Genomic DNA, 22,233 nt, shown 5'->3' on the forward strand with positions numbered 1-22,233 from the left:
TCACCTTGGAACTGAGTGATAAATAGATTGGAATAGAAAGAAACTTGAGGGGGGGGGGGGGGGCAGGAGCACAATTTAAAAGCTATTGCAATAGTCCAAGTAAGAGACAATGAAGACCTCTTCTTACTCGCTGGGTGACCCTGGGCCAGTTGCTTAACTTATCTGCCTCAGCTTCCCCAATGGTAAAATGGTGATAATAATAACACCTACCTCACAGGGTTATTGTGAAGATCAGATGAGATAATATTTATAAAGTGCTTAGCATAGCACAAGTATTCCACATTTCATAGCCTTCTTAAACAGGATCTGTGATTCTATTGGTATGGGGATCTCCATCCATTGCAAGCTATCTGTAACTTAATAGATAAGTCCCAAAGAATTACTGAGGCACAAAAAGACCGACTTCAATGATTTGCCCTGGGTCACACAGCCAGTACATGCCAGAGGCAGGATTCAATCTCTGCTCTTTCTGAACCTAGCACTTTATCCATGCTGCATCTTTTAAATGGAATATATGCAAGAATTAGTATTAATATTAATAATTATTATAATAATAATATTTAGGTGGTGTTTTTATAAGGTTTACAAAGCCCTTTACAAATACTATTTCATTCTACTCTCACAACCACCCAGAGAGGTAGGTGCTATTTATTTTTACAGATGAGGAAACTAAGTCAGGAAGAGTTTGACTTAGACCCAGGGCCACATAACTAGGCTGGATTTGAACTCATGTCCACTGCTCTATCTATCTAGCTGCCATACAGCTTATCTTGATTATTTTAAGGGGTTCATTATGAACATCAATTATTGTTTTGTATAACAGTACAGGGACATCCTCATAGGTAGCTGACGCAGAGGGATCTATTTTGCCCCCAAACCAAATGGTTTCATCCCATATGTCTGTATCTGCCTCTTTTCATTTTACTCTTTCCTCACCAGACATGAGGCTGTTGTTTCCTTGTTCCTGTCAGCCTGTTCACCTGTAACAGCCATCATAGGTTTAGGTCCTCTCCAACATTTTACAGAGGAAGAAAACCAAGGCCCATAGAGATTTAAATGGTATTCCCAAGATCACTTAGATTGTAAGTGACAGAGCAGGGATTGGAACCCAAGTTCTCTGTCTTCAGATCCATTTTTTTCCCTACTGGTTCTCTCTCTAAGCCCTTTTCTCCCCCACTGCCTCTAGTCTATTCAGTCATTTCAGTCACGTCTTGCTCTCCGTGACCCCATTTGGGGTTTTCTTGGCAAAGATATTGGTGGGGTTTTCCATTTCCTTCTCCAGCTCATTTTACAGATGAGGAAACTGAGGCAAATAGGGTTAAGTGCCTTGCCCAAGGCCATATAGCTAGTAAGTGCCTAAGGCCATGTTTGAACTCAAGTCTTTACTTCAGACCCAGTGCTCAGTCCATTGTGCCACCTAACTGCCCCAGGCTCTAGTCTGTTGTGGGTTAAAAACCACACAAAGAAAAAAAAAACCAACCCAAGTTGTTAAGTTATTTTATTCTAAGGTAAGAATAAAGAAGTTTCACATAAACATCTGAAGAGTACCTCTGAGCAACACTCACGCTTTAGGGCATAGGTTTGTAACAACAATTTTAGCTGCTCAGAGGCCTTTGTGGCTAGCTTCTGGGTTCTTGGTTATGATATGTGACCAATGGTGTGGTTTCATGGCAAAAGTTAACTTGGAATCATAGGATCATAGACATCCAAGTTTGAATCTTAGCTCAGGTTCTTCTTAACTATTGGCCCTCAGTTTCCTTATCTGTAAAATCGGAATAATAATATTTGCGCCACTTGCCTCTACAGAGTTGTGAGAAAAGTATTTGGTGAACCTATAAAGCAATTCCCATATATGTGAGTTCCAGAGAAGTGTGCTGGTCCAGCACATCCCATCCCACTAAATGTTCAAACAACACCTGCTTTTAAAAACCTCAATCCATCAATCAGCTAGCATTTATTTAGTGCCTACTATGAGCCATTTACTATACTAAGCACCAGGGACAAAACAAAGGCAAAAAACACCCCCTACTCTCAAAGAGCTCACAGTCTAATGAGATGATATGCAAACAATTACGTACAAACAGTGGATAAAGCTCAAGCCTGGAGTCAGGAAGATTCATCTTTCCTGAGTTCAAATCCCACCTTGGACACTTACTAGCTGTGTGATCCTGGACAAGTCATCTAACCCTGTTTGCCTCAGTTTCCACATCTGTCAAATGAGCTGGAGAAGGAAATGGGGAACCACTCTAGTATCTCTGTCAAGAAAACCCCAAATGGGGTCACGAAGAGTTGGACACAACTGAAAACAACTGAACAACAAAAAGAGATTTCTCCATCCTCCTTCCTCACTTTTTCCCTCAGGTCATCATATAATTTCTTTCCTGTTACTCGGGAACATCATACATTAGCCATTGTGCCATGTTCATTTATTCTTTTCATTCTCAGAGCCTTAAACCTGATGAGGAAGCCAGTGCGAAGATGAATCCTTCCTTTATTGACTTGGTCAGAACGCCTCAGATAAGGAAGCATACTCTCATCTTGATGTACAACTGGTAAGAAGTACCAGGAGGCATTCATCACATGATTTTCTATTTGGGGGTGGGAGGCTGAGGAGGAGAAGAGCTAGAGTCGGCCCTTGTGCTTACACTCAGGCAGAAAATTAAACGGCAAGTAATTATTAATTAATATTAATTAAAGTGCATTGGTAGTGGTGATGGTGATGATGGTCCTTCCTTCTAGAAGAGGACCAATTGGGTGGCAACCCCCTTCACAGGTGTACATTAGCCATTCATCAAGAACTGAATCATCTTAGACAGTCGCTTGGGGTACTGGGAGGTTAAATGACTTATTGGTCACATGGCCAGTAGCTGTCAGAAGGAGAACTTTAACCCAAGTCTTCCTGACTCCAAGGCCAGCCTGCACCTGCTTAGCTCGCATTATTCACAATAATAGAGCAAAAAATCTATTCAGTTGTATCCCAATTGTCCACACCACCTGAGGAGAGCCATGGGGTGTAATTCAAAGATTAATTATGGGCTTTAAAATGCAGTGTGTGCTTCATTTAAAGCCCTGTAATTACATCTGATTATGACTTCGGATAATATTAATCATTTGCACGCCCAAAGCACAAACCAAATAATGATGATTTATACATTGCTTCCCCCATTAGAATGTATACTCATTGAAGGTAGGGGCTGTTTTTTGCTTTACTTTGTAACTTAGCACAACACCTGGGACGTGGTAAGTGCCACAGTGGTGGGGAACCTGTGGCCTTGAGGCCACATGCTGCCTCTAGGTCCTCAAGTGTGACCCTTTGACTGACTCCAAACTTCACAGAACAAATCCCCTTAATGAAAGGATTTGTTTTGTAAAGGTTGTACTCAGTCAAAAAGGCTGCACTTGAGGACCTAGAAGGCCACATGTGACCTGAAGCCAAGTGTTCCCCACCCCTGCAATTCTAGAAGGAGCAGGAGAGTCAACTGATGTGAAGAATTTTTTAATAATTTACCATAATTTCTCCTATCTGTGCAAATATAACTTAGACACAAATAATTACAAACAGATACTATAATTTTATTTTGAAATATCTCTATTTTTTTCTCTTATGGATTAAAAACAAATGTAGTGCAATAATTACTGCAGTTTGGTCCTTCAAGATATTCTTAAATTCTGGTCCTTCTACTGTTAATAAATGCTTGCTAACTGAATGACTGACTGATGGCAGGGTCAGGCTGTCTGGAAGGGCTTAGGTAGCAAGGAAAAGGCATCGTGATACAAAAAAGAAATACGTCCTCATGCATGATTGATCCATCACGTGGCTAACGAAGGCCTAGCCCCACTTTCTATTTCCAATGTTTTAAAATTAAACACTGCTCCTCCAAACTGTTCATTAGTTCATTCATATTCTGTAAGAAGCATTGTAACCTTCCCAATTCACTAAACAGAGAAGCCTCCAGGAAATAAAAAAAAAAAAATACCCTGGCAGAATAAAATGAATGGCACCTGCGCCCCTCCTCCCCACCCCCAGCTTTTCACCTCATCTCACTTACCCTTTTCCCATTTATTTCTCAAAATTCACCAATAAAACCTAAGATCACCAGAAATGAATTTTACAGTTTTTCTGGGACTTTGATAACAGAGGATTTCTGGGTTATTTCTTCCTTCCATTTCCTAACAATTATGGTACAGCTTCACTTTTTACATGATAGATAACTAAATTATTTTAGCCTAAATATTTTGAAAGTGTAATTAATACTATTGTGATAAATTAGACCAAAAAGATGGGTTTGTATTAGTCTGTGTTTAATAAGATACATATCATTAGCAGAAGGAAATTACAGGCATAGACAACAGCCACTGCTGGTTTCCTAAAATTCATATTTGGTAAAATTAGAAAATAATTGGTAGAAATTAGGCAGGGGTAGCTAGGTGCCACATTGGATAGAGCACTGGCCCTGGAGTCAGAAGGACCTGAGTTCAAATCCGGTCTCAGACACATAACACTCACTAGCTATGTGACCTTGGGCAAGTCACTTAACCCCATTGCCTACGCCCCCTGCCCCCCCAAAAAGAAATTAATTTGGTAGAATTAGAAGAATGATCTGGTTGATTACAATCATAGAATGCTAGTGTTCAAAGGGACCTTGGAGCTGCTTCATTTTACAAAGAAGGAAACTGAGGCCTGGAACGCACAAGAAAGGGACCTCAGAGGCAGGATTCAAACCCAAGGTATCTGACTGAAGTTTCAATTACATGACAATATTAAAAGGAGAGAGGAGAGGGTTAGGAAAAGAGGAGAGGGGAAGGGAGAGGAAGAAGAAGAGGAAGAATGGGGAAGAGAAGAAAGAAGTGTTTGTGTGTGCCCATGTGGAAGGGGACACTTTCTCCTCTCTTAGCAATCTGAAATGGACTCTTTCTGGGTATTATGACCCTCCTATTGGTTTTCAGGATAGTCACAGATGAGATAATTCATGTTTAATCTGCCTTTTGGGGAAGAAAGACTTAAGGGATGGGTAAAGCATTCTACAAACTTTAAAGGGAATTTTGCAGAAGCTGCAGACATTACATGCAAAGGCCAACAGACAACACAGAGTCTATGACCAAATGCTTAACTCAAATTTTACAATGAAGTCCTGTAAACACCCCATAAAATAAAAAGAAAAAAATTCAGATTTCTTCTGTGATATGAAGAGTCAAATTATTAAACAGATTTTACAGATCATGAGGGCACCATGCCTCTAACCCCCATGATGTGGAAGAGGTACCTGTACTATAAACTTTTCAGTAGAGGAGGGGAGGAGGGGGCAAAGTTCTGAACCTGGTAAAGGAAACTTCTAGTGAGGAAGTTCCCTCTACTAATGCACCATCAACAACTGCTCTGTGGCATACAGTTGTTATTGTGATCTAATAAATTCTCAATGGTAAAATGGAAGAGACACCAATAATGAGGTGATAGATGAAAATGACTTGTGATCAACTCAGTTTTTGGAATAATTCATTTTCTTTCTGTTGTTTCTTCTTTTTTGGATCATGTTGGGATTCATTGGCAAATCCAAAAAATAGAGGAAAGCAAAAAGTTCCATATTTATTTATGAAAGACTTGGCTTGGGAGGAAACTTCAACCATTGACTGAAATGAAGTACTAGAGCTTTCTCCGATTTTCACAGATGATTGAGTAGTGCCTCAATTAACAATGAACTTTGTGCCATCTATTTTAATGACCAGTAGGAACTCTTCAACAGATAGTCTGGAATCTGAAGAAAGAACATCCATACAGGGTCGAGGTTACATAGGCATACCCAGCACATTTCATTAAGGTGTGCATCTGGGGAATTTTTTAAAGGTGATCTTCAATTGAGTATTCTATCATAAAAGGACATTATTTTTGTTCATTAAACTAAAGAAATTTAACATTAACTTTTTTTCAAATTTACAACTAAACATTCCTTTAAAATACAAAGTTACATTTTGTGGACATATTACATGTAGTGGGGCATACTTAGCCCGCCTGTGTCCATCGTCCCACCTGGCCGCCCTGGCGCCGTGTGAGCATCTTCCCCTCCATAAAGCTTGCTTGCTACACCCTCCTCTTTGTTTGCTCCTGCATTAGAGGTCTGCCTGCTGGCATTCCTCCTCTGGCCGTAATAGTTCTCTCCGAAGTATGAACTGTAGTCTAAGGCCATGACCAGCAATTCAGTAGCCATAATTAATTTCCAAGCCTGTTACTTTGTTCAGTCATTTTTCAGTTGTGTCTGACTCTTCATGACCCCATTTCTTGGCAGAGATACCAGAATGGTCTGCCATTTGCCTCTCCAGCTCATTTTACAGATGTGGAAACCAAGGCAAACAGGGTTAAGTGACTTGCCCAAGGTCACACAGTTAGGAAGTGTCTGAGGCCACATTTGAACTCAAGTCTTCCTGACTCCAGGGCTGGTGCCTTGTCCATTGCACCACCTAGCCACCAAAGGATTAAATAGAGAACCTCTTAATGTCAGGGCCCTTTCCTCATCCCCAACACCTGGCCAATGACTAAGGGCTCTGCCCCAAACCTCATGTACTCTCCTGGCAACCTAGGTAACAGATAAAGGAGAGGGCCGTTTCGCTGCATGGGACTTCAGTATTTCAAATCTCCCCAAGTCTTTTTAAAGAAAACAGACGACAGGTTAAGACCTTGGGTAAAATAGGAAAAGCAAGGTTTTGGAGTCAGAGGATTTGGCTTCAAATCCCAAATTTACTGCTTCTTAGCTGTGGGTAAACAGCTTCAGTTCCCTGGCCCTCAATATCTTCCCTGTATATTGAGGGGGTCATATACTACATAACCTCTAGTCTCTTCCAATTATGTTCCTTTAATTCTAAGATAATATAGCATTGAGCCTAGGAAACTGCTCTGCTAAAAAAGTTTCTTGTTTGTTTTACTATTTCCTTCTCCAGCTCATTTTGCAGATGAGGAAACTGAGGCAAACAGGGTTAAGTGACTTGCAAGGGGTTACACAGCTAGTGAAGTCTGAGGTCACATTTGAACTCAGGGTGAGTCTTCCTGACTCTAGGCCCGGTGTTCTCTCCACTGAGCCATTTAGCTGCCCAAAATTATTTTTGTTACCACAAAATTACGTAAGATGTTTGTCTTAAACACCGATCATGGGATTGAGGGTAGGTGGGGCTAGACTTTCCTTCTCTATCCTATATATAAATCAGTTTTTCAGTGAACAAGAAGGGTATTAATTTCAGTCAAGCATCTTTCTATATAAGAATTGTGTGTCATGAGATGTGTACTTTTTTTCTTTGTTTTTCCTAGCCCACCAAGAAGTAATGAAGAAATGATCTCGGGCTAACTTACCAAAAAGAGCTCCACCTTATTCTGCTTCTTTTCTTTGCTAAGGTTCACAAGTGCTGTGCTTTATCAGGGCCTCATCATGCACATAGGACTTGCAGGTGGGAATGTCCATTTGGATTTCTTCTATTCTGCTCTGGCTGAGTTCCCAGCTGCTCTCCTCATTATCTTCACCATTGATCGCATTGGCCGCCGCTACCCTTGGGCTGCATCAAATATGGTGGCTGGGGCAGCCTGTCTCATCTTAGCTTTTCTTCCCCATGGTGAGTTTGAGGGCCACTCTTTGGCTTTCCGAAAAGGCCATTTTGTTCAGCCCTTTGAATGCTGACACAATGCAGATGCTTTTTCCAATGTTTATTAATAATAAAGATGATGATGATGATGATGAAGAAAATGGTGGAAAATATTATAATGAGATAATAATAATAACAAAGGAATATGTCATATAAATTCAGGATAAGAGTTGTTCAGGTGTTTTTCAATTATGTACAAAGATACTGGAGTGGTTTACCATTTCCTTTTCCAGATCATTTTACAGATGAGGAAACTGAGGCAAACAGGGTTAAATGATTTGTCCAGGATCACACAGCTAGTATGTGTCTGAGGCAACATCTGAACTCACGTAGATGAGTCTTTCTTACTCCAAGCCCAGTGCTTTGTCCACTGCACCATGTAGCTTCCCTTTCAGGGTAAGAACACATCAGAAATCCTAGATTCCTATAATCAGCAGTTGAAAGCAATGTTAAGAGATTAAGGAGACATAAGGAGTTAAAGCAGTGTAAAGAACAAAACACACAATTCAATACTCATCAAAAACTTAAAAACAGGTGCTCAAACAAGTAAGAAATCACAGGCAAGACAGAATCCCTGAACAGGAAGGTTGCTTCTCATACAATCATAGGATCATAGATTAGGATCGGAAGGGCCATTTGGGGTCATCTTCTCCACCCCCTCATTTTACAGTTAAATAACCTGAGGCTCACAGAATCAGAGTTATTTGCTCAAGGTCACACAGGCAGTAAACGGCAGTTCCCTGACTCAAGCTCTAGACTTCTGCTGGCAAATCCAATGTTCTTTGCATACTGCCTCAAAGAAGATAAAATGCTGAGAAACCATAAAATCAGTGGGTCATTCTCTTACCCTTACGTAGCTTCCATATTGTGATGATCACACTCAAAGTAGAACACCAAAGGCACCAGTTAAAGAAAATGGAAGGTCATTTGAACAATATGGAATTTTATTGGGCTACTTCAAGCAGCCACTATATCAAAAAATTTTTTCTAAATTTTATTATTTTCCAAAGTATGTGAGTGTATGAGTATGTGTGAGCCACAGCTCTCCTCACAGTTGGCTTTCCTCCCAGGAATCTGGGTCAATTCATTCTGGGGACAGTCTTCACAGTCATAGCCTGTTTTCCATGAGGTGCCAAGGGGTCACTTGAGACCAACCAATTCATGTTTGAGCCATCAAGGTGCCAGTAAGTACACTAGAAAGGGAAGTGCTGTTAGAAGTTCCTAATAAAAACTATCGTTCTATAAGGTTATCAAGTTAATTGGTAATTCACACAGTGACTGGAGACGATAAGTTTCATGAAGGCTGGGATCCATGTTAATGAAACTTTGTCATCTATCCTGGAACTAGCATTGCTCAAGTGCTCTACATGTAGTGGGTGCTTAATAAATGTTTGTTGATTTGGACTGAATTAGAACAAAATGGAAGAGAAATTTTCTGAAATGTTTTCCTGTTATTTAGAAGGGTTAACATTACTCCCATCCTTATTCCAGGGATATAGAAACTCTCATTATTAGATGCTATTTGTAAGATTATATGATATCATAGTAGCAGCCTAAGTATTTTTCTTATTCCAATTCATATGTTGAAATCTTTTCCCTCTAGATCTAATGTGGCTAAAAATTACAGTTGCATGCCTTGGTAGATTGGGGATCACGATGGCCTATGAGATGGTTTGCCTGGTCAACACTGAATTGTATCCCACATTCATCAGGTAAGTGGAATTTGCTCAGCATGAAGAATGAAATGACCAGAAATGTTTGCCTATTGATGCAACGGCCACAACAGAAAAACAGGATGGATGTTGTTATTTTTGAGCACGTGGCAGAGGTCGTGGGGGCCAAGTGCCCTGAGGTCAACCTTTGTATAGCTTACAAATGCAATTTGTCGACAGAATACAAAGACGATAAAGGGGAAACCAAGAATGTCTGGAATAAGCCTTCAAACTGCTCAGGAAATGCCAAATTACAAAAGGGTAGATTAGTTTAAAGAGCTAATCAACCGAGAAGTCCTATGGATTAAAAACCCCTCAGAATTGAGGTTGCTGGGAGAAACATCCACAATCCCAGACACACAGATGATACCACTCTGATGGCAGAAAGTTTAGAAGATTAAGAAGCCTCTTGATGAGGGTGAAAAAAGGAGAGCGTAAAAGCTGGCTTGAAGCTTAACATCAAAAAACTTAAGATCTTGGCAACCGGTCCCATCACTTCCTTGCAAATAGAGGGAGAAGAAATGGAAGCAGTGTCAGATTTTATGTTCGTGGGCTCAAAGATCACTGCAGATGGTGACTGTAGCCATGAAATTAAAAGACACTTGTTCCTTGGAAGGAAAGCCATGACAAATATAGTTGTTGTTGTTGTTCAGTCATGTCTGACTCTTTGTGACCCCTTTTTAGGGTTTTCTTGGCAAAGATACTGGAGTGGTTTGCCATTTCCTTCTCCAGCTCATTTTACAGATGAGGAAGCTGAGGCAAGCAGGGTGAAATGATTTGCCCAGGGTCACACAGCTAGTGTCTTAGGCCAGATTTGAACTCATGAAGATGAATTTTCCTGAGCCCAGGCCTGGCCCTCTATCCAATGTGCCACCTACCTACAATCTGGAGAGCATACTAAAAAGCAGAGACATCACCTTGTCGACAAAGGACCATATAATCAAATCCATGGTTTTTCCAGTAGTAATGTATAGCTGTGAGATTTGGATTATAAGGAAAGCTGAGTGCCACAGAATTAGCACTTTCAAATTATGGTTCTGGAGAAGACTTTTGAGAGTCCCTTGGACAGCAAGGAGATCAAATCAGTCAACATTTAAGGAAATTAATTCAGACTGCTCATTGGAAGTACAAATACTAAAAGTGAAGCTTAAATACTTGGGCCACATAATAAGACAGGACTCACTGGAAAAGACCCTGATAATGGGAAAGATTGAAGGAAAAAGGAGAAGGGGACAGCAGAGAATGAGATGAATAGATAGTGTCATGGAAGCAATGAACATGTGGTCGAACAGACCTCAGGAGATATTGGAGGCTAGGAGAGCTTGGTGTACTGTGGTGCTCTGGAGATGTAACCTTGAGAAACAACCTGACTTCAAATTTGATACTTTGAGCCTTCATTGAAAAGGAAAATTGTGTTGTTTCTCCCTTGAAATTCTGAGCAAAAGGTATCATATATAATGAGAGAGTAAACCAATCATTCACTTTCCTTCTGCTTTGAGAATTTTTCAGCAGTTGCCTAAAGAGAAGACATCTTAGGGACCTAGGAAAATATTTGAGGTGTTTTCAGGTGTTATTTTGGGGATTTGAGCCACCATATTTTGATCTATAAAAACTTTTCTATTTTTAGGAATCTTGGTGTAATGGTCTGCTCTTCAATGTGTGATATTGGTGGAGTGGTAACACCATTCCTCGTCTACAGGTTGACTGATCTCTGGCGTGAACTCCCCCTCCTGGTTTTTGGTAAGAGTTAAATCTTGTTCTCTACAGAATGAAAAAAAAAAATTTGTCCAAAACATAATTTCCAAATACCTTAGTTATTCCATCAGAGAATAAGAACTATGTAATTATCTCCTAATAGTGGCTAAGTGGGGAACACAAGAATGATATCTCCAAATGACCTCAAAATTTTACTGTTGTCAGTAGTTTCATTTTTCCTTACCAATCATTTCTTCAGAGCTGCTAACAGGTAGCAAAGTGCTAGCAGCAAAATTGTCTCCCTCCTTACACTCTAAAGTCCAGCCCAAGTGGTTTACTTGCTGTTCCTTGTACATAATGTTCCATCTCCCACCTCCGGGCCTTTGTATTAACTGTTCACCATACTTAAAATACTATGACCATCTTCTTCTTTGCCTTTTGGAAATCCTACCTATTGTTTACAAGGCAAAATGAATATAATATAAATTTTAGAGAAACAGGAACAACATGGGGAGGTGTAAGAGGCAGGGCAGTATAACTGAAAAAGCCCAGCACAGAATTTGGAATTTGTATAGACATAAAGACTAGCTTTTCTACTTAGTACCTGCGTATTAAGTATATCGTTGAGACACAATCTCTTCTATCACTGTTCTATGCTGCCCCTCAATTGTAACATGTTTCCTTACTGCTGACCACCTAGAAAAGTACAATTCTCTGACTTGTCTGAATCTTCACCCATATCACACCCACTAACCAGAGGTGTTCCCCCAGGCTCTGTTCTGGATCCCTTTTCACTTCTCTCTCCATACTAGGTCACCTGTGGATCTCATCAGCTCCTATTGATTCAGTTATCATCTCCATGCCAATCATTCTCAGATCTATTTTCCAAACCCTAACCTGTCTCCTGATCTCTAGTCTCACATCACAACTATCTAATAGGTATTTCAAGCAGGAAGTCACATAGACATCTTAACCCCAACATGCTCAAAAGAGAAATTACTATCTTTCCTCCTCTTCATTACTTTGGTTTTTTTTTTGTTTGGCAATGGGGTTAAGTGACTTGCTCAGGGTCACACAGCTAGTAAGTGTTATGTGTCTGAGGCTGGACTTGAACTCAGGTCCTCCTGAATCCAGGGCTGGTGCTCTATCCGCACCTAGCTGCCCTCTCTTCATTGCTTCTTTAATACTATTAAGAGAGTCCCCAATCTCCCAGTCACTCAGGCTTGCAACCTAGGGGTCATCCTTGTCTCCTCACTGTCCCATATCAGTGAATCAACAATTATTTAAACACTTACTATGTGCCAGGCATTGTGCTAAGTGCTGGGGATGCAAATATGAAAAAGAAAAACAGTCCCTGTCTTTAAGGAGCTTACAATCAAATGGGGGAAGACAAAGCCCAAAAGGAAACTGAAAAATTGGAGGGGGAGGCACTGAGCTTGGGAAGGCAATGGAGAATTCCGAAGGGGCGAATCTGGGTGGGAAATGAAGAAATGGCTGGCCTGGCCCCCCTCCCTAAACAGAGGTTTGGGAAGGAGCTTTCCGCTCTGTCCTCCAACAGAGGGGTCCCAGGGGCAGAGGATACTGAGGAGATGTGAGCCCAGTGCTACCTTCACAACATTTCTCTTCTAAGATAGATTCTCTCCTCTGACACTACCATCACCAATGGTACAGACCCCATCACCTCACAGTTGGATTATTGTAATAGTCTCTGGTTGGTTTCCCTGTCTCAAGACTCTCCCCACTCCAGTCCATCCTTCACTCAGCTGTAAAAAAGATCTACTTAAAGCAAAGTTTTGAGCCTATAACCTGCTTTCCCCTGCCCATTTCAGTCAACTCCACTAGCTTTCTACTAGCTCCAGAATTAAACATAATCTCCTCTGTTTGGCTTTTAAAGCCCTTCACCACCTGACCCATTCCTACCTTTCCAATCTTCTTACATTCTACTCCCTGATCTAAGTGACATTGGTTTCTTTTCGTTTCTTATACAAGCCACCTCACTTCCCAACTCTCTTTCTTTTCATTGGCTCTCCGTGATGCCTGGAATGTCCTATACCTTCAACTCTACCTCCCAGCTGCCTTTAAGCCTCAGCAAAAACTCTACCTTTTTCCAGTCCCCCTCAAGGTTAGTGCTGTCCCTCTGAGATTATCTCCCATTTACCCTGTGTGTGTCTTATATGTACATAGTCATTTGCATGTCGTCCCCTGTCATTAGAACTTGAGCTCCATAAGAGCACAGACTGGTTTTGTCTTTCTTTATATCCTCGCCTTATAGCACCATATGTGACACATAGTGTGTGTTTGATAAATGCTGTTGACTTGTTTACTTGACAGTTCACCTCCTGGTCATTTTTGCCACCAAAGTTATTTTCTAACATCAAAGATTCACAATGATATGGACTGACTGGCCAAGGATGACCTTTAACTCAATTTTCGAGAGTTTCTTTTTCCTGTAAGGAATTTTTATTATGTATAGTTTTGGTATCAGTATCATATTTATGATGAAAAAATAGAGTAACTAGCAGTTGTAAAAGAATCTGTAAATAAATACGGTACAATGATTTTTAAAAATCAAGTTAGTTCTAATTACACAAAAACACATTATTTAGTCCTTAATGGGACTTCACATGTGTAGCCTGGATTCTGACTATGTATGCTTAACTTCTAGCTATGATTGGCTTAATCGCTGGGGTGTTGGTATTGATGCTACCTGAGACCAAAGGGAAGACCTTACCTGAGAGCATTGAAGAAGTTGAAAATATGCAGAGGTAAGGTGCCATGGCTTCTAAAAGAAAATGGAAACCTGCATCCCAACATTGTTAGCAGGCCTCTTGATGGAATGTACCTCAGACATTTCTATCGTTTGTATCTGGGCCAAATGTGCCAGGTTAAATCCAAGAATGCAAGACTGTCTCCAGTTTTTAGCTCTTTGGGCCATCTGTACACAGTTGTTCGAGAGAGCATAGAGGGGTCTAAAACCTGGCCTAGAAGGAGAACATCACAGAATCTGAGGACAGGTCTTCAAAGTCACCAACTCCAACCTCCCATTCAGTTCAGAAATCCTTTCTAGAGTATCCCCGATGCTTGGTACATCACGCAGCCTCTGCTTGAACATTTCCAGAGTCTTTATAGATGTTTCCACAGCTGGGCTCTCAAAAGAAGAAATTAGGCATCTAAGTCTCCATAGGCATTACTTTGAATTTGACATTTTTTAAAAATTACAAAGAAGTTTCTTTTTTGACCCTTGACCCAACATTGCAGTTCACTGCTTTTGATTTTTCCTATTCATATCAAATTTTTGTTCTTTTTTCTCCATTTAATTTTGCCTCTTGTTAATTTGTTATCTGATGGAGATATGTTATTGATAAAAACGTGAGCCCAAAACAGGGTGGGCCTGAAATGACCCGAACCAGTCCCCGAAATCTAAATCAGCCAATTAGAAAAATTTAATAGGAAATAACCCATACCCATAAAGATACTATTTCCTATCAAGTGCCAAAAGCTGTGCCCAATGTGACGATTGACTCTCTCTGAAGTGGGAATATGTGGTGGTGGATGATAGTGAAAAGGATTCTATGCAGGTTGCCCAAGAAGTTTTTCTAGGTTTTAAGAAGAATCAGCACAATTAGGGGAGGGGGAGAATCTAGAACTGTGATTTCATCAGTGTTGGGATATTGCCAATGTGGAGACATCTTCCACCTATGTAGATCACTAGTTTAGTTGTAATTTATAGTCTTAGCAAGTTGCCTGGAGGAATTAGCTAGTGTGTGTCAGACAGATTTGAACACTGGAATTCCTGACTCTTGAGACCAGTCTACTTGTTCACTATGCCATGCTAGTTCAAACACGAAAGGCAGAAAGCAGCATGGTAAGGCATGGTAAAATCTCTGGATTTTAAGCCAGAGAATGTGGGTTCAAATTCCAGCTTTGACACTATTCTCTGAGCGATCTAAGGTAAATCACTTTGCCACTCTGGGCTTCAATCTCATCATCTGTAGAGTCAGAGATCCAAACTGGACAACCTCTAAGGTTTCATTCCGACCTCAGATATCTGACAAAGTCATAAATAAGCTTTTTCTAACCTCTCTTGGTGAGAATTTCAGTCATCTGATAATTCTTTCTAGGTACAGCACATGATCTGCAAATGATGAATATTTTTAAAGAATCTTTTGTCTATTGGGATGTACATGCCAGTCAAGCAGTTCACTACGATGCATAGATATTAAACATGTTTATTCAATTCTTGCTATTTAAGTAATCCACAGAAACTTCTCCTAAGAGTAACACAGAGAGTTTTTGTTTTAATATTACAGTGGAATTTCTGCTCTCAAAAATGGGAACTTGATTCTCGCATGACCATAAACAAAGACATACCTAAAAGAAATGGCCAAAGCAGAAACACAAGGGCATCGACACGCTTTGCTTGAGATCTTAGAGATGCTTATGGGAATTTGAGCGATGACCCATAATAAACTGTTCTGCATATAATATCTGTGGGATATTACAAGTTAGGATTATTATAGGGCTGTCATTCAACCCTATACTCATCTTTTGCACTTCTTGAAATATGACATGCCTTTAAGGTGATCACTGAGGCAGATTTTAAAAAGCCTATTTGAATTAAATTCCTCTCTTTCCAGACTGGGGTGGAAGGAAATTAATATCTCCTTAGGAGACTTTCACTTGGTTTCCACTTTAAGAACTATTGGCAATAGAACATATCTGTGACTTTAATCTATTCTAACATGAAGTTTATCAACTCCCCTCTGTTTTCCTTAGTATTAAACGAGTGGGTAAAGAGGTTTTGGGTCAATCCTGTAGCCTAGATTAGAAAGGAATGACAAATCTCCTGTGTTTACTATTCATCAGCTTCTTTGAGTTTCTCATTCAAAAATGGCAGCTCAGAATCCCTTGTGGAGTTCAGTCTAACCATACCCTTATTCTGTATCATTCTCCCTTTTCATCTGGGGTTGTTGTGAGGACTTTCCTTTGATCTCTAATCTCCTCATTATTTCTTTCTTCCCTCTCGACCTTGTTTTGTCTCCACAGACAAAGAAAAACTAAAGAGAAAATCATTTACCTCCAGGTCCAGAAACCAGAAGTTTCACTTAATTAAGAAGAAAGGAAATCACCCCCAGTTATGACCTGCTTTCCATGACCCAAAGCCTGGAAACAGAATTATTCACCCAACACAAACCCCATGCAATCTTACTTCCCTTTATACCTCCTAATCTTAGATCTATATCCTAATAGAATTTGTAATGCTATTGACCCAGAGGACCAAAGACTTAGGGTGCACATGCTGTCAACCTCCTCCCCGCCAGTGCTTTCCAGGTCCCAGCATTCCCAGGATAATAACCATCACTTTGTATGGTGATTGTTCCACCTTTGTATTTCCATTATTGAGCCCTTTCTCCATAGTTACTTGTGCCCAGTAAACAATGAAAGTGATGGGGGGAAGTGGGAAGAAACAGCAACTTATAAAGAAGAGAATGTGTTTTGCTGATTGAAAAAAAAATCAAGGTCATTGCCTGATTGTCCATAAGGACTGAAAATATTTTTTGAGTAAGCCCTTCTGTACAATGAATGAGGAAATTTCCGAATACCGTGCTTATATTTTGTGGCCTACTTGAATGCTTACTATGTGGTTAAGAGGAACTCAAAATAATAGTATTGATGAGGAATCAGTTATTCCCTTTTGTCTTCAGACTGGATGATAACTGAGCAATCCTGTGCCAATGCTAACACAGGCCTTCTTTAAAGATCTGGAAAGGGGCTGGGATGACTGGTCTGGTGCTTCTTAGGACAGCATCATTAAGGGTACGCGGATGGTAAAGATTTCATAGGCTGGCAAAAACTGCAAAAGCACATGTTTCTTGTTTTCTATACTTATCTAGAAGACGAAGATGAAAATGCTATTGAGTTTGGCCAAGGCTGAAACAGTAATAATAATAATGCCACTCTGAGACAGAGAACTCTGTTAGTAAGTGTCGGAACGATAACTCCAAGCCAGCGCCCCTAAAGCCAGTTCTAGGGTTCTTTTCTCTATACCTCACAAGATCAAGTTGTTTGTGCAAGGGATGGACAGCATAAAAGGCCAGGGGAAGAAAGGTAGGTAGCGGGTTTGGAGTCAAGAAGATGAGTTAAAATCTTGCCTCAGATACTTAACTAACTTTGTAATCCTTAGTAAATCGCTTAACCACTCACTCTGTGTCTCAGTTTCCTCATCTGTAAAGGGGGAAAAGAATGAGCACTTACATAGTGCCTACTATGTGTCAGTCACTGTGCTAAGCATTTTTGAAAAACAAATATTATCTTATTTGAGCCTCACAACAATACTGGGAGGTAGGTGCAGTTATCATCCACTATTCCTCATCCGTAAAATGAAAACCGGCCTCCATGGGCTCTAAATAGCCTTTCAGCCCTCGTTCTGTGAACTTACAATCTCATAACTGAAATAGTAAAACACAAAAACAGAGTACAATGGAAAATAAATAGCAGCTCAATGATTCTTCCATATACCTGGGCTCCATTCTCCCACAAATACCACCCCTCAGTGCATACTAGACTCATACAAGATACGTGTTTTACCTGTGTGCATGTATAGAGGAGTACACATGAAAGAAACACATGGAGACACGGCAACTCATGTCTCTGATGCTTCAGGCTCAGGAACATATTCTGGGGGTATTATTATGATGATTCTTCTACACCAGCTCCCCACTGGTTTGGTTCCATTGGGCATAAGGTTGCATGATTTCTTTTTGCTTGCTTCTTCTGGCTTCAGCCAGTGTCCTTAGCTGGAGCATTGTCTTCCTCACAGTTGGACAAGTGGACCCTGCTGTGTTCTTTTAGTTCAAAATCCTAAGGGTTTCTTTGCTCTCTCTTTTAAAAAAAGACGGAAACCCTAACACACCTACTCATAGGACCAGAGAGGGAAAAAAAAAACCAAAACACAAATCTTCTGACAAGAGGGGGGAAAAAAAAACACGCAGGCATTTTTTTCCCCCTCAGGTAGTAGTCTGCTTGTTCCTTGGCTAGAAAGGGTGTTACCCTCCAGGAGAGTTCTGTTCCAGGCACCAGTCTCTCGGGATCAGAGAGCAGTCACTCCCAGCTAGCTAATGCCCTCCCGTTAATAATATTATCTGAACTACATTTCCTGGTTAATAAGAGTTGTGTTTCATTCAGATTCTCTGTCTCTGTCTCTCTATCTTTGTCTCTGTCTCTTTCTTTCTCTGTCTCTCTGTCTCTCTCTTTGACTCTGTCTCTCTCTGTCTCTTTGTGTATGTGTCTCTGTTTCTCTCCATCTCTGTCTCTATCTCTGTCTGTTTCTGTCTTTGTCTCTCTCTTTGTCCCCTCTCCTCTCCTTCTCTCCCTTCCTTCCTTGCCCTCTCTCTGCTTCTCCCCACTCCCTCCTCTTTTCCCTGTCTCTGTCTGTCTCTCCTAACTATACATTTCTTAAAACATACTTTTGCACCTTCTCAGCACCAGCACAATGTGTGTCATATACAAAGGCAAGCAGTGAGGCTTGGTGGAAAGAGGATTGGATTTAGAATTTGGATCTGGGTTCAGATTCTGCCTCTATTACTTTCTCTCTAGGAAAAGAGCTCTCCTTCTTTTCCTAAACTACAGTTTGCTCAGCTGTAAAACGGGAAAATTGGATTAGCTGGTCTCTAAGCTTCTGGCCCAAACTTTGCTTTTAGACTGAAGTATCTACATCTTATATTCTACTTAGGCAGATGCTAGAACAAAAGGGTGTGTTCTTCATAACCTGAGCAGGCTCTGATAATAGGTAGCACTTACATCACTATAATCTTTGCACAGCACTTTACAAATATTATCTCATTTCATCATGACCACAATCCTGGGAGGCAGGTGGTACTGTTTTCTCCCTTTCATAGGTGAGGGAACTGAGGCAAACAGGGTTAAGTGACTTGCCCAGGGTCACACAGCTAGTAAATGAGACCAGATTTGAATTCAAGTCTCCCTGACACTGAGTCCAACCTTCTTTCCACTGTGCCACCCAGCTGCCTCTGAGTTCTAGAGAATACTTACCTCACAAGTGTCTTTTGAGACAGCTATTATTATCCCCATTTTACTAATATGAAAACTGAGGCTCAGAGAGATTTAAGTGATTTGCCAATGGTGACACAGGAAGTCATAGCACCAGAACTAAAACCCAAGTCTAGTGAATTCAAGGCTGGCATTCTTTTCCCTTACATCAATGATACACTGACTAGCACAGCATCTCTCATTCCAATTTTCTGATTCTAACCACTCAGTGATATCACAGGGATCACATATCTAGAGCTGAAAGAAACCTCAGAGGCAATCTATTCCAATGTCATCATTTTAGACAAGGAAACTGAGATCCAGGGAGTTTAAGTGACTGCTCACTTGGTCATCTGTGTGACCAAGGTCACATGGGTAGAATGTGTCAGTGGCAGGATTTGAATTCAGTTCCTGGGACTCTAAAGCCAATATTCTTTCTGCTGTAATATGCTAACATTTCTACCCATGCTCTCTCACCTTTTCCTTCCCTCTCCACCTTAGAGGAGCGGCTTCGTTTAATCGAGAAGCTCCTTGTCTGGTCTTAAGCAATTTTTGGAGAGGGGGAGAGGAAAATAAGACTGAATTTGCTTTCCATGTGATCATCACTGGCCAACAGAGTCTCTACATTCAAAGAAACCAGACTCATCTCTCAAAGGCTGGCTTAAAAATATGGAATATTCTGGAAGTTCAGCAACATCCTGGCTATTGTTATTTACTCACTGATGCATGCATGGCATTTTGCAAGTCTGCTTGGCAAAGAATGGTTCCCTTGAATCATACATGTCATTGGAGGCTGGGATTAGCAAAACCAAGGCCAGAAACAGATTAATCCAATCCAAACACTCAACTAATTGTGGAATTTATATGCCGAAGAGGGCAGAGGAGGATACCCACTTAACTCTAGTCACTCGGCCAAACCCTGCGAGATGCTCTCAGACCCAGTCACAAGGGACTAAATGCTGAAATAGGCAGTAAATCTATTAATAGCCATTTACCCCTCTAAAGACCTTTTAATATTTGTACTCTACATCATTTTGACATGTTAGGCCATTCTAAAAGCATTCTGGTACAGTGGATAGAGTGCTGGACTTGGAGTAGGAAGGAAGACTGGGAGAACCAGGCTCCCCAGTGTGCTGATTCCACCCCCACCTCAAGAATTTGGCAAACAATTCCATTTCTTATCCTAGTCTAAAGGTTCCTCCCCAGCAGGATAGAGGAGAGGATGAAGTGAAAAGGGCACCCAAAGCGTAAACTCGAATAAGGTATAGAAGAGGCTATTCTATTCCCACACAGATAAAAGGATATGTTTTAAATAATAACGAGAGAATGATTCCAATCACTTGAGAAGCTGGCATTCAAGTTTCCTCTGTGCACTTGCTTTTGTTTTTTTGCTAGGCAATGGGGTTAAGTGACTTGCCCAGGGTCACAGCTAGTAAGTGTCCGGTGTCTAAGGCTGGATTTGAACTCAGGGCCTCCTGACTCCAGGGCTGGTACTTCTATCCACTGCACCACCCAGCTGCCCTTCTCTGTACATTTGCAACAGAGATACTTGTTAGCTGTTTTACATTTCAACTCTACTGCTGAAAGCCTGATCCACACCAAATGGGCTCTTTTCTTATGGTGGATTCTCCCTCTGAGGGCAATTCCTTCCCTCCTTGACCAATCTTCCACTGCCTCTACTGCTGTTGCTCCAACTGCTCCCATAGCCAATATGGCCCAGAAGGAGGGCAGAACTGGAGATAGATGCCAGCTGCTGGTTTAATTCTCACAAAGTCTGTACTAAAGGAAAGAAGATACAAACAGAAGGCAGAACAAACCCCCCCAGAGGCTTGCTTACAAGACCATGAGTCGATAGGACCAGGAGACTGGAGGGAAGGGCATACCACCCCGCAAACCTCTATAGCTATGACAGCCATTCTTACAACTCTGAGACCTGAGGAGTTGGAATTGCATCTTTCATCTATCCACAGTTTGGCAGCCAAATAAAGATGTCATCATGGCTGATAAAAGAAAGTAACCCAAGGATATCTACACCTTCTCTGAAGGTATGTCTTGTTCCTCCCCCAGCCTATTGGGCAATTGTATCTCTGACACCTTAGAAGGAACTGGGAAATTTACTATCATTCATAGATGATAGATGTAGAGCAAGACGGGACCTTAGAGGCCACTAAGTGCCAATCCTTCATTTTACAGAGGAGGAAACTGAGGCACAAACAAGTTAAGTGACTTTCTCACTTAACTAGCTAGTAAGTATCTGAAGCAGGATTAAAACCCGTGCTTCTTCCCCCAAGTCCAGTGCCCTATTTACTGGAGCCCCTGATGGTGCACTGAGTGGCAGTAGTAATGCCTGGTACAATTCTTTGTAGACCTGCATGACTCCCTCTATCTCTGGGCCTCTGACAGCAGCAGCCCCCAGCCACATGTTCTGGTCTATCTTTTAAAGTGCCCTATTTACCAGGATGTTACGGTACCTCTTCCCACTCCAGGATGCTTCTTCTTGTCTCCTTTCGTTTCCGATCTGGAATGCATAGGCCCTGGTCAAAAATGAAAATGGGAAGAGAAATTAGCTAGCATTTATCTATACAGTGATTTAAAGCTTGCAACGTGTTGTACACAAGTTATCTATCTCCGTTGACCTTCACAACAACCTTATAAGGTAGGTGCTGTTATTATCTCCATTTTACAAATAAGGAAACTGAGGCTAATAGAGATGAAATAACTTGCCCATGCCCCTTAAGCTAGTAAGTGTCTAAGGTAAGATTGGAATTCATTTTACCTTTCTAGTATTCCTATACCTTTATCCCCTTAATGCTGCAATAAATGACCGTTGTCTCCTCACACAACACTTCATCTTCCAACTCCAAGCATTTTACTTGGCTGCCCTTATGCCTGGAATTCTCTCTCTCCTCATCTATGTCTATTGGCCTCTTCAGCTTTAAGTTCTAGCTAAAATTCCACCTTCTACAAGAAGCCTTTCCCAGTCCTTCTTAATCTTAGTGCCTTCTTTCTGGGATCATCTCCAATTTATTCTCTATATGTCTTGTCTCTCCCATCACACTGAGATCTCCTTGAGAACAGAGTCTGTTTCTTCCTTTTTTTTTTTTGTATCCTCAGCATTTAGCACAGTGAGACACATAGCAGGTGTTTCATAAAT

General features: G+C 41.0%; 1 protein-coding gene across 1 annotated transcript in view; it reads left to right on the forward strand.

Moving 5' to 3' along the window:
• LOC110208614 (solute carrier family 22 member 2-like) overlaps positions 1-16,630 on the forward strand; it is a 42,451-nt gene extending 25,821 nt beyond the window's left edge. The window contains exons 6-11 of the mRNA XM_020986739.2: positions 2,446-2,552; positions 7,379-7,593; positions 9,227-9,335; positions 10,963-11,075; positions 13,696-13,795; positions 16,077-16,630. Of these exons, the coding sequence (XP_020842398.1) occupies positions 2,446-2,552; positions 7,379-7,593; positions 9,227-9,335; positions 10,963-11,075; positions 13,696-13,795; positions 16,077-16,143 (711 nt within the window). The 3' untranslated portion in view covers positions 16,144-16,630. The remainder of the gene's footprint in view (positions 1-2,445; positions 2,553-7,378; positions 7,594-9,226; positions 9,336-10,962; positions 11,076-13,695; positions 13,796-16,076) is intronic.
• The last annotated feature ends 5,603 nt before the right edge of the window (positions 16,631-22,233 follow it).

The sequence above is a fragment of the Phascolarctos cinereus genome, unplaced genomic scaffold (genome assembly GCF_003287225.1).
Source record: "Phascolarctos cinereus isolate Bilbo 61053 unplaced genomic scaffold, phaCin_HiC Scaffold_5;HRSCAF=322, whole genome shotgun sequence".
NCBI classification, from domain to species: domain Eukaryota; kingdom Metazoa; phylum Chordata; class Mammalia; order Diprotodontia; family Phascolarctidae; genus Phascolarctos; species Phascolarctos cinereus.